The sequence below is a fragment of the Sciurus vulgaris genome (assembly GCF_902686455.1).
Source record: "Sciurus vulgaris genome assembly, chromosome: 6".
In the NCBI taxonomy this organism is placed as follows: domain Eukaryota; kingdom Metazoa; phylum Chordata; class Mammalia; order Rodentia; family Sciuridae; genus Sciurus; species Sciurus vulgaris.
Window position 1 is genome coordinate 72,414,384 of NC_136466.1, and position 15,021 is coordinate 72,429,404.

At 44.9% G+C, this 15,021-nt stretch overlaps 1 protein-coding gene across 1 annotated transcript; it reads left to right on the forward strand.

The window, feature by feature from the left end:
* Window positions 1-7,536: 7,536 nt before the first annotated feature.
* On the forward strand, window positions 7,537-14,558 carry SPATA24 (spermatogenesis associated 24). Its single transcript, XM_079143993.1, is given in 7 exon segments — window positions 7,537-7,723; window positions 8,941-9,006; window positions 9,232-9,362; window positions 9,453-9,523; window positions 14,060-14,162; window positions 14,243-14,276; window positions 14,279-14,558. Coding segments are annotated over 7 exon segments (675 nt in total). The 5' UTR covers window positions 7,537-7,606; the 3' UTR covers window positions 14,432-14,558.
* Window positions 14,559-15,021: the final 463 nt, after the last annotated feature.

Sequence of the window (15,021 nt, forward strand, 5' to 3'; positions counted from 1 at the left end):
ATCATGGAGTCCATATTTTCTATTCAGCAGCTACAGCATATCATAGCTGTTACAGTTTGGGTATGAAGCGTCCCCCAAAAGCTCACACGTGAGACAATGCAGAAAAGTTCAGAGGAGAAATAATTGGGTTGTAAGAGTCTTAACCAAATCAGTGAATTAATCCCTGATGAGATTAAATGAAGTGGTAGGGTGTGACTGGAGGAGGTGGGAATTGGGGCTTGGCTATGGAGTATATATTCTGTACCTGGAGAGTGAAATCTCTCTGCTTCCTGATGATGCAAGCTGCTTTACTCTGCCACAGTCTTCCGCCATGATGTTCTGCCTTACCTCAAGTCCCGAGGAATGGAGTTGGCCTTCTGTGGACTAAGACCTTTGAAACTGTGGACTCTCAAATATACTTTCCCTCCTCTACAGTTGTGCTGGTCAGGTCATTTAGTCATAGCAGCAAAAAAACTGATTAAAACAATAGCCAATCTACAGATCAAAGCAAAATTGAGCATCAGAAAAATCAGGTGTTGTCCTAGTTCCTTACTATCGTCTTCTCAGTGCCCCACATTTAGGAAAGTCTTTGTTTAAAAATGCAATGCATGGTACTTACATAAACTCAAATTGTCATAGTTTCTTTCCCTTGGGAAAAAAAATGGACATGAGATTCAATTCAGCAAAGTTTGAGAACTTGCTGTGTGACATGTGGTCTGCGTTTTGGCGATAGGGGTCAGGAACAAGTGAGACTCGGCTCTGAGACTCCTGGCTAGGAGAAGTCGGGCTTTAGGCAATGCTTCTCAGGGGGGTGGATGTCAAAGGGAAGACTGAGGGGATCAAGGAACCCATAACAGGGACTTAATCCAATCTGAAGGATCAGTCAGAGCAACTCTTCAGAGAGACTTGAAATGAAATCACTCTTCCTACATACAGAGATGAATTTTTTTAAGTGGAGGAACATGGAAGCCATACCCTGGGCTTCCATTCCCATGAACAGCACCATTCTCCAAGTACAAAAGTCAGAATCCCAGGAGGATTCAGTGTGATACACTGAAATTGACGTTCCCCAATGGACCACATATCATCATGCCCTTGTGTAGTCCCCATTCTAAATTTGGGCTGGTCATTGATTTTCAACCAATAGAATGTGGCAAAACTGGCCATTTCCATTTTTGCACTTTGTGGGAAGCAAACCACCATATAAATCCAACTACCCTGGAAATGCTATTCTAACCACATGGAGAAGCCATGCAGAGGGGAACCAAGGAACAGCTGACAGCAAAAATCTGAAGACCCAGTTGGGTGAGGTGACACATGCCTATATTCCCAACTGAGGCAGGAGGATCCCAAGCTCAAGGCCAACCTCAGCAATTTAGCAAGACCCTGTCTTAAAAAATAAAAAGGGCTAGAATTGTAGCTCAGTGGCAAAGTGCCAATGGGTTCAATCTGCAGTGCCAAAAAATAAACATTTCAAGTAAATATTTTGCCGGCAGGATGAAAATCATCAAAGTCTTTGGAATAGCCTACCATGATTGGCAAGGCTCCACCAAGTTTCTGGCCTCTACTCACTGCCCTAGAAATCATTTGGTTTTCTAATATAACAATCTTTTACTTTCTACCCTCTGCTAACACCTTTTACCTCAGAGACTTTGTGAATACTGTCCTCTCTTTTTAGAACCCTTTTCCATTCACCTGTCCCTACCTCGTTTGCTAAATGCCTCCTGGTTATCTTTACAGATTTAAGCTAGAAAATCACTCCTTACAGATGCTTTTCCTTCCACAGAAGTTTTGCTCAGACAGGGCTAAATCTCCCTTGAAATCCCTCTCATTCCTTTCTTTCTTAGCATTTGTCATAAGTATAACATTTATTTGAATGATGGCATCATTTGGGATTTGAGTGTTTAAATATTGTCTGACTCCTCCACTAGACTAAGCTTCAATTTGGTATTATTTGATATGAACCTTTAAGGGAGTAACATACCATCTGTGATAGAGCAGCCCAAATTCTTTGACACTACTCCTATTGATGGGGGTGAGGGGATGTAGGTGTCCCTTCAAACCTAACTCCATGACTTCTTGACCAAAAGATTACAGTAGAGAACCGTGGATATAGCTCAGTGGTAAAGCACTTGCCTAGTACATGTGAGGCCCTGGGTTCCATCCCCAGCAAAGGAAGAAATGAAGGTGGGGAGGGAAAGAAAGAAGGAAGGAAGAACAAAGAGCAAAAATTACACTTGGTTGGTTATTAGGCCCAGGCCTTAAGACACTGGAACTTTCTGTTTCTTGTCACTTTGGATACTTTCTCTTTAACCCAACCATTATGCTATGAGAAAGTTAAGGCACCCCATGAAGAGAACCAAGACCATGGTCCTCGGTTCTAGCTGAGCACCCAGCTAACAGTACCAACCTGCCAGTCATAAGAGTGAGCCATCTTGAAAATGGCACTTCTGAACCCCAGTTAAATCATCCCAGCTGACACTGGATGGAGCAGAGAGCAGCTTGCACCCTTGAGCCCTGCCCATGATGTGGATTCATGAACAAAATTAGTGTTAGTTTTAATATTAGTATTAGTATTAGTATTAGTATTAGTATTAGTATTATTTGGGATAGAGCATTTTGCCTCTGAGCTACATCCAAAGCCCTTTTTAAAATTTTTATTTTGAGACAAGATCTCGCTAAGTTGGCCAGGCTGTGCTTGAACTTGGAATCCTCCCGCCTAAGCCTCCCAAGTTTCTGCCAAAGCTCATCTGGAACTTGTCACAGTGGTTTGTACCACTGTGCCCGGTCTAGCAAAATGATGTTTATATGATTTATAGTAACTTAGGAGTAGTTCGTTATATAGTAATAGATAACCTGAATATCAATCAGAATGACAAGCATGTGCAGAAAGAAAGCCTTTCCTGGGACAGGATTACAGGCTGTTTGTGATGTCATGTCATCCTGAGTCTCACTGAGCCCCAGTTGGCCAGAAATCTAAGAGTGCTTGTTGACTTATTGACAGCAAAAATCTGAAGACCCAGTTGGGTGAGGTGACACATGCCTATATTCCCAACTGAGGCAGGAGGATCCCAAGCTCAAGGCCAACCTCAGCAATTTAGCAAGACCCTGTCTTAAAAAATAAAAAGGGCTGAAAGTGTAGCTCAGTGTAGCTCATCTCTCAATAAGTGTGACTTATTGAGTAGGAGTCTGTGGTGGGCCCTGACCAGGGTGACCACCCCTCATGTCCATGCTGGTACACAGATGTAGACTGGGATCCAAGGTTCTCCCTTCTCATAACCTCATCCCCAGGGAACTGGCTGCTAGAGCCTAAGTGCTCTCCAGGGTTTTGCCCCAAATACATGAAGAGTAGTCCAGTTGGTGGAGGTGAACACGGGCAAGTGACATCAAGCTGTACCTCATGAAAGATTCTAGGGAGGGACAGTTCATGGGGAAGATTCAGGGATCACTGTCCCAGAGGAACGTGCAGCTTTGTCCAGGGTGATATGAGTGAACATTCAGTTGACAAAATTCTGCAAAGGCTCTATGCTGCACACAAAACCTACACAGTACCTTCTAGGCCCAAGTTGTCCTATACTGTAGCTACTAACCACTTATGGTTATGAAAATTTAAATTGTTGGGCTGGGGACGTAGCTCAGTTGTAGAGCACTTACCTCGTATGCACAAGGCCCCAAGTTTGATCCCAAGCATGCAAAAATAAGTATAAATTGCAACTAATATGTTTTTTAAAATTTTTGCAGTACTGGGTATTGAACCAAGGGGGGTGTTCTCTCACTGAGCTACATCCTCAGCTCTTTTTATTTTTTGAGACAGGGTCTTTCTATGTTGCCAAAGCTCATCTGGAAATTGTGATCCTCCTGCTTCCTGAGCAGCTGGGATTACAAGCATGTGCCACCATGCCCTGCAAAATTTTTTAAAATTTAAAAAGCCCTGGAGTGCATTTGTGCACACCTGTAATACCAGCAACTCAGGAGGCTAAGACAGAGGGATTGCAAGTTCAAGGCCAAACACAGCAACTTAGTGAAACCCCCTCTAAAAATAAAAAGTTAAAAAAGGGCCAGGTACAATGTCACACATCTATAATCCTGGCAACTTGGGCAGGTGAGGCAGGAGGATCTCGAGTTCAAAGCCATTCTCAGCGACTTAGTGAGACCATCTCTCAAAATAAAACAAATTTTAAAAAAGGATTGGATATGTGGTTCAGTGGTAAAGTGCCCCTGGGTAAAAAAAAAAAAAAAAAAAAAGGCAATTCCTCAGGCACACAAGTCACATTTCAAGTACTGAACAGTCATATGTAACTATTAGCTCCCTATGGGACAGTACAGATGTAAAACATTTTCATTACTGATATTCTATTGAACTGTGCTGCTTTAGGACATTTAACAGAAGTCAATAGAGATGACCTTAACCCCAAGGAACGAGAATGGGTGCAAGAAAAAAAATAAAGACAAAATAACCAGGAAACCCGTAGCAATGGCAAAGTTTGTCAGCCCACACCATCCATCCCAAGAGGTCCTGCAGAGCTTTGGGGAGCAGTCAGAGTGACCCAAACTTTATTACTTCCCTTTGTTGACACTGTTACCATTATTTCCAAATTCCTTTTTAACATTCCTTTTCTGTGGGGTATCAAATTCCATAACTTTATTATTCACTATGTTCAACAAAAATGCACCCACAGAGCAGGGTATGGTGGCACATGCACACGTGTATACCCAGTGACTCAGGAGGAAGGCTGAGATAGGAGGATTGCAAGTTTGCAGCCAGCCTCAGCAGTTTAGCAAGACCCTTGGCAACTTTGCAAGACCCTGTCTCAAAATAAAAAATAAAAAGAACTGAAGGTGTAGCTCAGTGGTAAAGTGCCCCTGGGTTTAACCCCTAATACCAAAAACAAAGCAGCACAGCATCATGATTAAACTCATGGATGCTGGAATTAAGCTGCCCATGTCAGAACCCTGTTTCACAATTTACTAGCTTAGATGACCTTGAAGAATGGGACTCCAGCCTCCTTGAACACAATAGTACTTAGGAGGCCTAAGCCTATGCAATGAAGATAGATAGAAAAAGGAAATGAGAAAACTTCACCCAGGACAATTCCTCATACTCTGATATCAGGTTCTGTTTCCACAACACCCACCCCCGCAGCCCCAAGTTGTAAAAACTGAATCCGGGGCTTTGATCTTGAAGCCCTGTACCAGTGAGCTACATCCCCAACCTGATATCGGACTCCAGGCTCTAGAGAGTCACACTAGCCACATTAGAACCCTGTGTGACCATGTCCAGGAGTCATTACTAGACTCATTCTCACAGAGCTGCCATTTCATCTATAAAATGAGGAAAGTATAACTTGCGTCACAAAGTTATGAGTATCACATTGAGGTAGAATAGAAGAAATAAGAAATGGTAAAAAGGAGACACACAGGAAGGACAAGAAAATAGAATTTCTCCATACTTTTCCAGGCCTGTTACCTGCTAAGCTGTCTCTTTTCCAGACTTGGTACTACCAAATTCCTGAGAAATCTACAAATCTACCTGTGCACTGTTAACTAACCCTCCAATAATTAGATTAAGCAAAGAGATATGATATCTTGAGGAACCTAAAATTTAGGTGACTTTTCCAGCATTCTCTATTGACCAGATAAAGGAGGCCACATCAACTCGAGATTCTGGAAACTAGCCAGACAATCAGAACCCATCACGAGATCACCGACTGATATCACTCCTACATACCTTCCCACCCCTCACCAAGTTCCTTTAAAAGAAGAGCTGGGGGGCTGGGTTTGTGGCTCAGTGGTAGAGCACTTGCCTAGCACATGTGAGGCACTGGTTCAATCCTCAACACCACATAAAAAAATAAACAAATAAAGGTATTATGTCCATCTATGACTAAAAATATTTTTAAAAACAAATCTTAAAAAAAAAAAGAAGAACTGGAAGCTGGGCACTGTGGTGAACACCTATAATCCCAGTGGCTGGGGAGGCTGAGGCAGGAGAATTGTGAGTTCAAAGCCAGCCTCAGCAACTTAGCAAGGCCCTAGGCAACTCAGCGAGGCCCTAGGCCACTCAGTGAGACTACAAAAAAGGTCTGGGGATGTGGTTCAGTGGTTAAGCATCCCTGGGTTCAATCCCTGGTACCAAAAAAAAAAAAAAAAAAAAAAGAACTGGGAACCTCCAAAAATAAGACTCTCTGGAGATGGTCAGCATTCTACCTTGATAGGTATATTTCTTCCTATTCCCTCTAAAGGCAACTTCTCTCTTGTGATGGCCCTTTCTCTCTTTGATTTGTATCTATTTTCTTAATAAACCTCTGTCTCTGCCTTTGACTGGCACATACTAAAATTCTTTTCCATTACATATGCCAAGAACCCCACTGGTCCTGAGCGGAGTTCCCTCTAGGAACTCCTCAGACCCTTTTTAGGAGACACCTTTTCTCCAGGGACAACATGAAATAAAACTCAGAAAGCATAACAGATGACTGGAGATGTAACTCAGTGGTAGATTGCTGCACTAGTATGCCTAAAGCCCTGGGTTCAATTTCCAGTATCAGGAAAAAGAAAAGAAAAAAAAAAAAAAAAGGTGCAACAGTGCCATGAAATAGCGAATACTCAATTATATCAACTCTGATCCTTCCCAAGTCTCATCTTATTCGGGGGGAATAAAAACAAAAAACAAACAAACAACAACAAAAAAAAACCTTCAAGCCTTCAGTAGAGATTTGGTAAATGTGTGTGATCACTTTGTTCTTCCCTCCCTCCATTTTAGAGCTCTTTTCCTTCAAGCCCCACTTCAGCCTTCTTAATCTTTTCTTGGCTCTTTAGGGCCCTCCTGGACATGGTCCCACATGACTCTAGTGTGACTGTCCAAAGCCTGATATCAAGCTAGAAATGTAGCTTAGTTGTATAGCACTTGCCTAGCATGCACGAAGACCTGAATTCAATCCCTAACACACACACACACACATAAAGCCGGATATCAGTATGAGTATTCGTCCTGGGTGAAGTCTTCTCATTCTATCGTCATTGCATAGGCTTTGCCCTCCTAAGTACTATGTATGCTCCAGGAGGCTCATACTACAGGGAAAATTTGGAGATTAGGGTAGGAGAAAAAGGTCTGTGAAGCTAAACACACAGGGGTGCTTAAACTGACTCTTGCTTCCCCACTTTGTAATTTAATAGGTCTGGGAAAAGGCTCAATGTTGGCGTCTGAGTGTTGCCCACTCAGATGACACTTAAAGGAAGTAGGTCCTGCCTGTCCCTCAGAACTGAACGAGAACCAGAAGATATAATAGATGAGCAAATTTCCTATAAAGTCAAAGTCTCAAGAGTTATCAGAGTTGAAGTTGTGGCTCAGTGGCAGAGCGCTTGCTTGACATGTGGGAGGCACTGGGTTCTATTCTCAGCACCACATATAAATAAATTAAATAAAGGTCCATTGCCAACTAAAAAAAGAAAAAAAAAAAATTCCTCTACCCCAGGCGGCTCCTTTAAGAGGCGGGACCCACCCCTACTAACAGAGGAAGTCCCCGCCCCCCGTTGCCAGAGTGCTCTGTGGCGTCGCATTCTCATTGGTGAGCGACAGTGGTGAGGCGCCCTGCAGCAGCCATTTCCAACGAGCTGGCGGGGGCGAAAGATGGCGACGCCCCTCGGGTGGTCGCAGGGGGGGTCAGGATCTGTGTGTCTCGCCTTCGATCAACTGCGGGACGTGATTGAATCTCAGGAGGAACTGATTCACCAGCTGAGGAACGTGGTACGCAGCGGAAGAACTCGGGTAGAGGCCGGACTGGACGCCACACTGGCGGGGGCGGGGCCAGGCCTTGTTTCGATGAAAGGGGCGTGGCTAAGAGACTGCTAATGGCGTCATTGGGAAGGAGGAGACCGAATGAGACTTGGCTGAAGGCGGGAACAAGAGGGGGCGGGACCTTCCTGAATATTTATCAGGGAATTTTAACCTCAATTAAGCAACTTTCTGCACTCTTCGTTATTGCTGCAGGACATAGTGAATAGTCACTGAGCCTCAGTTTCTCCATTTTTAGTGGAGTCGACCTCACTGACTTCCCAATACCCTCAAATGCACAGAGAGAACACTGTATTATCTCTTCTATTATGGGCACCCCTCCCTTTCCAGTGTCAAAATGCGGTGCCATGATGAGTGCAGTTAGCACAGATTTGGCCCTTGACCACGTTGACTCAAGGGCCTCCAACCCGTATGTGTACCCCTTTGTTTTGCCTTCTCAAATTCCAGCTAATAGGTGCAAAGCATGGAGCCACAAATTTACTTCCAGTGCTAGCCAGTTCATGGTTTTTCTGGTTTTGTTTTTCTATCTTGGTAAGAATGTCAGGATGCATCTCCATCTCAGAAATAAAACTGGCTTCACATCTGTTTCTCACTCTAATGATTCTTAGACAGCTTCTTCCCTTCTGGGAAGTTGGATGTGGGAGGAAGAAGCGAGAGACATGCTCTGTTAGCTACCTTAATACCCTATTTCAACAAAATGTATGTAGCTCTAGGCACTGAATTACCTTCCATTCCCTGAAGGTACATCTTTTTCTTGGCAGCTGGCTTTGGCATGTGTGTTCCCACCATCTGGAACACTTTTCTCTCTGCCTCTTCTGACCCATCCTATTTAGCAATCAGATCTCAGGACTCATATCACTTCTTCAAAAGCAATTCTGACCCTTCCCCAAGCTGGATCAGGATTCCCTATTGGCACCACAGCCCCTGTGCTTTCCCATCACAGCATACATGGCATTAAACACACCTATGGGCTATCCCCTTCTTGACCTGATTGCTCCTTGAGGGCAGGACCTTAAAGAAGGAATTCAGTGAATGGGTGGAATTGATTCTCCCCTCCAAGGCATCCTTGGTGACTTGGCATCATCCCATTATCCATCCTTTGTCCTGGTCCTAGAGGATACCCTATGTACCCCAGCCCCCAGGCCCTCCCTGAGCCAGGCTCTGTGCAGATGGTTCTCCAGGACGAAAATTTTGTCAGTAAAGAAGAGTTCCAGGCAGTGGAGAAGAAGCTGGTGGTAAGTAATGCCTCTGCAGGCTCCTAATCTCCATTTCCCAGGAACCCTGTGGTTGGGCAGAGTTATTGAGTATTGGCTTTTGAGAACCTCCAGCCCCCATAGTGAAGCCAGAATCTTTCTATACCCTGGCTTCTTTGTGTCCTTCTGAGAATGGGGGCTGCTTAATGGAACCTAAGAAACCCAAAGAGGCTTGGGGTAGTGAGGTGACTGCTGCTGCTCCTGCAGGAAGAGAAAGCTGCCCATGCTAAGACCAAGGTCCTCCTGGCCAAGGAAGAGGAGAAATTGCAGTTTGCCCTTGGAGAGGTGGAGGTATTGTCCAAGCAGCTGGAGAAAGAGAAGCTGGCCTTTGAAAAAGCGTGAGTGGGCCTCAGGAAGGGCTCTGGAGAGTGGGGGATCCCATTGTCTGCTGCCCTGCCCACTGCCTGGTTTTATCCTCCCCACAACAGGCTCTCCAGCGTCAAGAGCAGAGTCCTGCAGGAGTCCAGCAAGAAGGACCAGCTCATCACCAAGTGCAATGGTAGGCGGGAGGTTCGTGCTCCCCACCACGCTATCATACATGGGCTCTTTCCTAACAGCCCAGTGCCTGTGTCAAAAACAGGGTTGCACCCCAACTTCTGTCCCCGGCTGAGGATACAGGCAGGCCCAGGCGGGCCATACCTTCGAAAAGGCCTTCAGGGACCAGGCAGGCCACGGAAATGAGGGAAGCAGTTGGTGTACAATATTCTTCTTGGCCATAAAAGAACGGGCTCGCTCCCACTTTTCTTGAAACATACAACCTTCTTAGTCCACCTTTTGTTTTCCCACTTTGGATGAGTTCCAGAAATAGTGTACTTTACTCATAACCCTGCTACAAGAGAAACAACAGGGCGAGACAGTCCTATTGGGGAGCTGACTGGTAGTCTCAGGGTCAGACACTCAGTAGGGAGGAGTGGGATTGTGGTGACATGGAGAGCCATGCTCCCTCACATGGGTTTAACCCCTCCCCTGTGCGAATGGGGGGTCCCCAGGATTGACAGATTTTTTTGTTGTTGTTGTTAAAATATGGAATATTTCACAAATTTGCATGTCATCCTTGCACAGGGGTCCATGCTAATCTTCTCTGTATCGTTCCAATTTTAGTGCTGCTGAAGGGAGCACGAATTGTCAGATCTTTAAAAAGAAGCTAGAGCCCGGGCATGGTGGCACATATCTGTAATCCCAGCATTTGGGAGGCTGAGATAGGAGGATCAGAAGTTCAAAGCCAGCCTCAGCAACTTAGCGAGACCCTCTCTTAATTATTTATGTTATTTACTTTTTATTATTTGGTACCACAGATTGAAACCAGGGATGCTTATAACCACGGAGCCACATCCTTAGCTCTTTTTTTTTGGCGGTGCTGGGGATTGAATCCAGGGCCTTGTGCTTGCAAGGCAGGCACTCTACCAACTGAGCCATATCCCCAGCCCTCTTTTTTTTTTTCTTAATCGAGTTAGTTTTTTGTTTGTTTGTTTTTTTTGATTTTATTTTTAGTTGTCAGTGAACCTTTATTTTATTTATTTATATGTGGTGCTGAAAATCAAACCCAGTGCTTCACACATGCTAGGCAATTGCTCTACCACTGAGCCACAGCCCCCGCCCACCCCAGCTCTTTTTACATTTTATTTTGAGACAGTCTCATTAAGTTGCTTAGGGCCTTGCTAAATTGCTGAGACTGCCTTTGACCTCATGATCCTCCTGCCTCTGCCTCCTGAGGCACTGGGATTACAGATATGTGCCACCACACCTGGTGAAACCCTCTGTTAAAATTAAAAAATAAAAAGGGCTGGGGATGTAACCCAATGGTAAAGTTGCCCCTAGATTCAACCCCTAGTACCAAGAAGGAAAAAAAAGCTAGAAACCAAGTTTTGTTTTCTTGGTACCAGAGATTGAACCCAGGTTGCTTTACCACTGAGTAACATCCCCAGCCCTTATTTATATTTTCTTTTATTTTGAGATAGGGTCTCACTGAATTACTCAAGGCCTTGCGGAGTTGCTGAGGCTGGCTTCGAACTTGTGATTCTACTGCCTCAGCCTCCCAAGTTGCTGGGATTAACAGGTCTGTCCCACCATGCCCAGCTGAAACCAAGTTTTGTGGGGGTTTGTGGTACTAAGGGTTGCCAGGGGTGCTTAACCACATAGCCATACCCCAAGCCCTTTTCATTTTTTTATTTTGAGACTAGGTCTTACTGAGTTGCTGGGATTATAGGCCTGCACCACCACTCCTGACTGAAACCAAGTTTTTTTTTTGTTTGTTTTAGTTATTGATAGACATTTATTGTATAAATTTATTTATATGCAGTGCTGAGAATCAAACCCAGTACCTCACACATGCTAGACCAGCGCTGTAACCACCAAGCCAAAACCCCAGCCCTGAAATCAAGTTTTAATGAAAACTTTTTTTACTTTTTTTTAAGTGTTTGCAACTGATTTAAAGATTTAAAAAATATTGTGGGAACCAAGTAAAATATGTCTGGGCCACCGTTATCAACTCTGCTCTACACACATGCCTACAGCCACTTGCTGGCTCAGTGGGTGCTGTGAGTTAAGGGGTACTTTCAAAGTCAGCTACCCAGTGTTCTTTGGGAACCTCCTTCATTTTCCTGGAATGCTGAGCTCCTCTTACCTAGCTTAAGAAGTGGGTATAAATTCCATATGCAACATCTGTAGCAGATCTCAAATAGGCTGGAATCAGCCCAAGCCCAAAAAGAGGGTCATGGTTTCTCCCTATGGGTACCCCACTTAGAACCTCATGTACCCCTCACACACCACTTCAACCTCTGTCTCTCCTATAAGAATTCTCAATGGAAAATGCCAGCAGGCTGCCATCTTGATCTGGTCAAGCAGGCTGAAAGGCCTCAGTGTTGCTTGAGCATTGCAACCCGACAGGGCCTCCTGGGCCCAACAAGTCTCTGCCTTCATACAAAGGTTATAGGTACCTTTGTACTTTTCTCCACTGGGCATCTCCCCTTCTTCCCCCAAAGGAACATGGAGTTCTCTCCCAGTACAGCCAGAAACATCCTTCCTCTAGGGCATTTCCTTCCAACTGAGATCAGCCTAAGCCACCGATTAACTCGTTATTTGCTCATTTGTGCCACAGGGACAGGCTCTGGCTGCCTGCCCCCAGAGCGTCCTGAATCCCTCCAGTGGGTCATACACCTTGCCTGACTCAGTCTAGTATGAACCCTGACCCTCTCCCACCCCCACCACTTCCCCTTGTGTAGTTTGTTTGATTTTTACACTTAACGTAGCTCTTTATTCTTATCAAAGGGGTTTTCTTTTCTTTTTTTTTTTTTAATATTTTTTTAGTTGTCAATGGACCTTTATTTGTTCATATGCAGTACTGAGAATCAAACCCAGTGCCTCACACATGCTAGGCAAGCGCTCTACCACTGAGCCACAACTCCAGCCCCTCAAAGGGATTTTCTAACCATTCCCATTGGGTCCTACAAACTTATTTTAAGAGTCACACAAATTTACAATCTTTATTCCCAAAACAACTTAATTAGCAATTAATCTGGAGCTGGTTGACCTTGGGAGGAAGATTCAGTCGTCCTGGTCCCATCAACCCAGTGAGCTCATTTTATTCTCGCCCTCCCACCATTTTATTCTCTCCTCTTTTCCATGCTGTACCTTCACTTGGTACCGGATCTTCTCTCCCGAAACACCTAAATGTATCGGCATTTTTGTACTGTCAGAGACTGTGTTCTAGTTAATCCTGTCCCAACATCTGAAGGCAAGTGGGATTTTTTTTTCCGGTGTGAAATCCAAATTTTCCAGTGCTCCACGAAGGGCTATTACATAAGTAAAGCATCCCCACATCCCTGTAGCCTCCTTGGATTTTGACCCAAAACAACAAAAATCATCCTTGATCTAATGTATACTTAATTTGTCACCATTATCTCACTGGATCCTCCCCACCCCACTGTACAATAGGGGCTATCTCTATTACCAACTTATAGATGAAGAAACACATCTGAAAAAGGGAGACAACTGGCCCAAAGTGGTAACATTGCCCTCATTGATAGGATGCATTATGGAATGTAGCCTTGTCCTGTTCTCTGATCAGTTCCTGACCCCCTTCCCCCACCCCCCTGTGGTGCTGGGGATTGAACCCAGGGCCTTGTGCTTGCAAGGTAAGCACTCTACCAACTGAGCTATATCCCCAACCCAGCTTCTGGGTCTTAATGCTCCTTTTAAGCAGTTGTCTCATGAGGACAGGGATCCCACCTTCTCCCATTACCCATGAAACCCTAGCATAGTACTAGGCATCTAGTCAGCCCTCCCACTGGGTACCCCACTTGGGAAGTTGTGGAAGTCTTTTTTTTCTTTAGTACTAGGGATAGAAACCTCACTGAGCTGTATCCCTAGTCCTCAGTGGGTCATTTGGAATGAAATGGGTGCACTAGATGATATTTCTAAGTCCTAGCACCCCATGGGATGTCCTGTTCATTCATTCTATAAATATACTTAGTATGTACATACTATATGCCAGATACTGTTTTAAGCCTCAAGGATAAAGCAGTGAATAACACAAAAATCCCTGTCCTTGTGGACTTTATATGTTTAGTGAGAGAAAAAAAATGAATGAACTATATGGTATGATAGATGCTAAGGCAAAAAATACAGCAGGAAAAGGGGATAGGTAGTATTAGGAATGGTTGTAATTTTAGCCTTAGAAGGGGTCTCACCAAGGAGATGACATCTGTTAAAAACCTGCAGGAATGAGAACAGAAGCCATTCACCCTCCTTCCTTTAGGAAGGATTACTCATTTCTCCAAGGACCTTCACCTGCCTCATCTGGGTGAGGTACAGAATAGATTGTGAAGTCACTAATACAATCATCAGACATTGTCCCTCATCCCAAGACTCCATAATAAACTCATTCCTACTAAGGTATTAGCAAATGTTCCCAGAGAGGCCCTGGGTTGGGAGCAGGGGTGGAAACCAAGTACTAAAAAGTCCCATGAGAAACTTAGCTCATGAAGGGGTCCTTGGGATGGGAACCACGCCTCCTCCCTGCCTCTCTCCCCCACAGAAATTGAGTCTCACATTATAAAGCAAGAAGATATACTTAATGGCAAAGAGAATGAGATTAAGGAGTTGCAGCAAGTTATCTGCCAGCAAAAACAGATATTCAGGTGAGGGGCCTGGGCCAGGCTGGGGTTGTTGATGGAAAGTGGGGAGCCTGACCTCTGGCCCCTACCCTGGCTGTCTGCAGCCCACGACCAGCCAGCTGGCTCCGTTGCAGGAATCACACATGTCTGACTTCCGGATCCAGAAGCAGCAGGAGAACTACATGGCCCAGGTGCTGGACCAGAAGCATAAGAAACTTCAGGAATGCGTCAGCCCGCAGGCACCAGCGTCTCAGGGAGAAAATAAAAATGGTGGTCACCTTCCTGATCTCTGACCTTAATGCCCACCTCTGCCTTCTCTGCTCTGGGGGATCCCCAACCCTTCCTTTTACATTCTTGTGGGGTCCAGTTACCCCAGGCCTGACCTCCAGGAAAGGAGTAGGGGAAAAGGCAGCAGTCACTTATGCCCCTCTGCCTCCCAGGCCTTGGTGACCTGTAGTCCAACAGGAATTGGGTGGGGCTATGCGTTGGACCACCACCTGCCAGGCCACTTCTGGTCTCAGAAAGGAGATGTTCCTCAATCCTCCAACTCCTGAGAATAAGGTAGGGGTGGGGGTCCATGGGAGTCGTGGCTTGTAGCCACGGAAGTGGGGGAGCTGGGTCCTCACTAGTTGGCACCATCCCTTTTGGTTTTAATCCTTTCCTATATATAGAAACAGCCCTGGTTACCACAGCAACAGCTCACCCCACTCTCAGTACTCCTTAAATATAACTGTGCATAAGAAGCCCTGACCAGAGACTTCAGAGACAGCAAGTTCCAGGACTACCAACAAAATCTGAGAAACCCAATTGCTATCACTTAATGAGAATATCATACCTGTGAATCACAGTTGCATTCTCTAATACCTACTCCCCCAAAACAAGC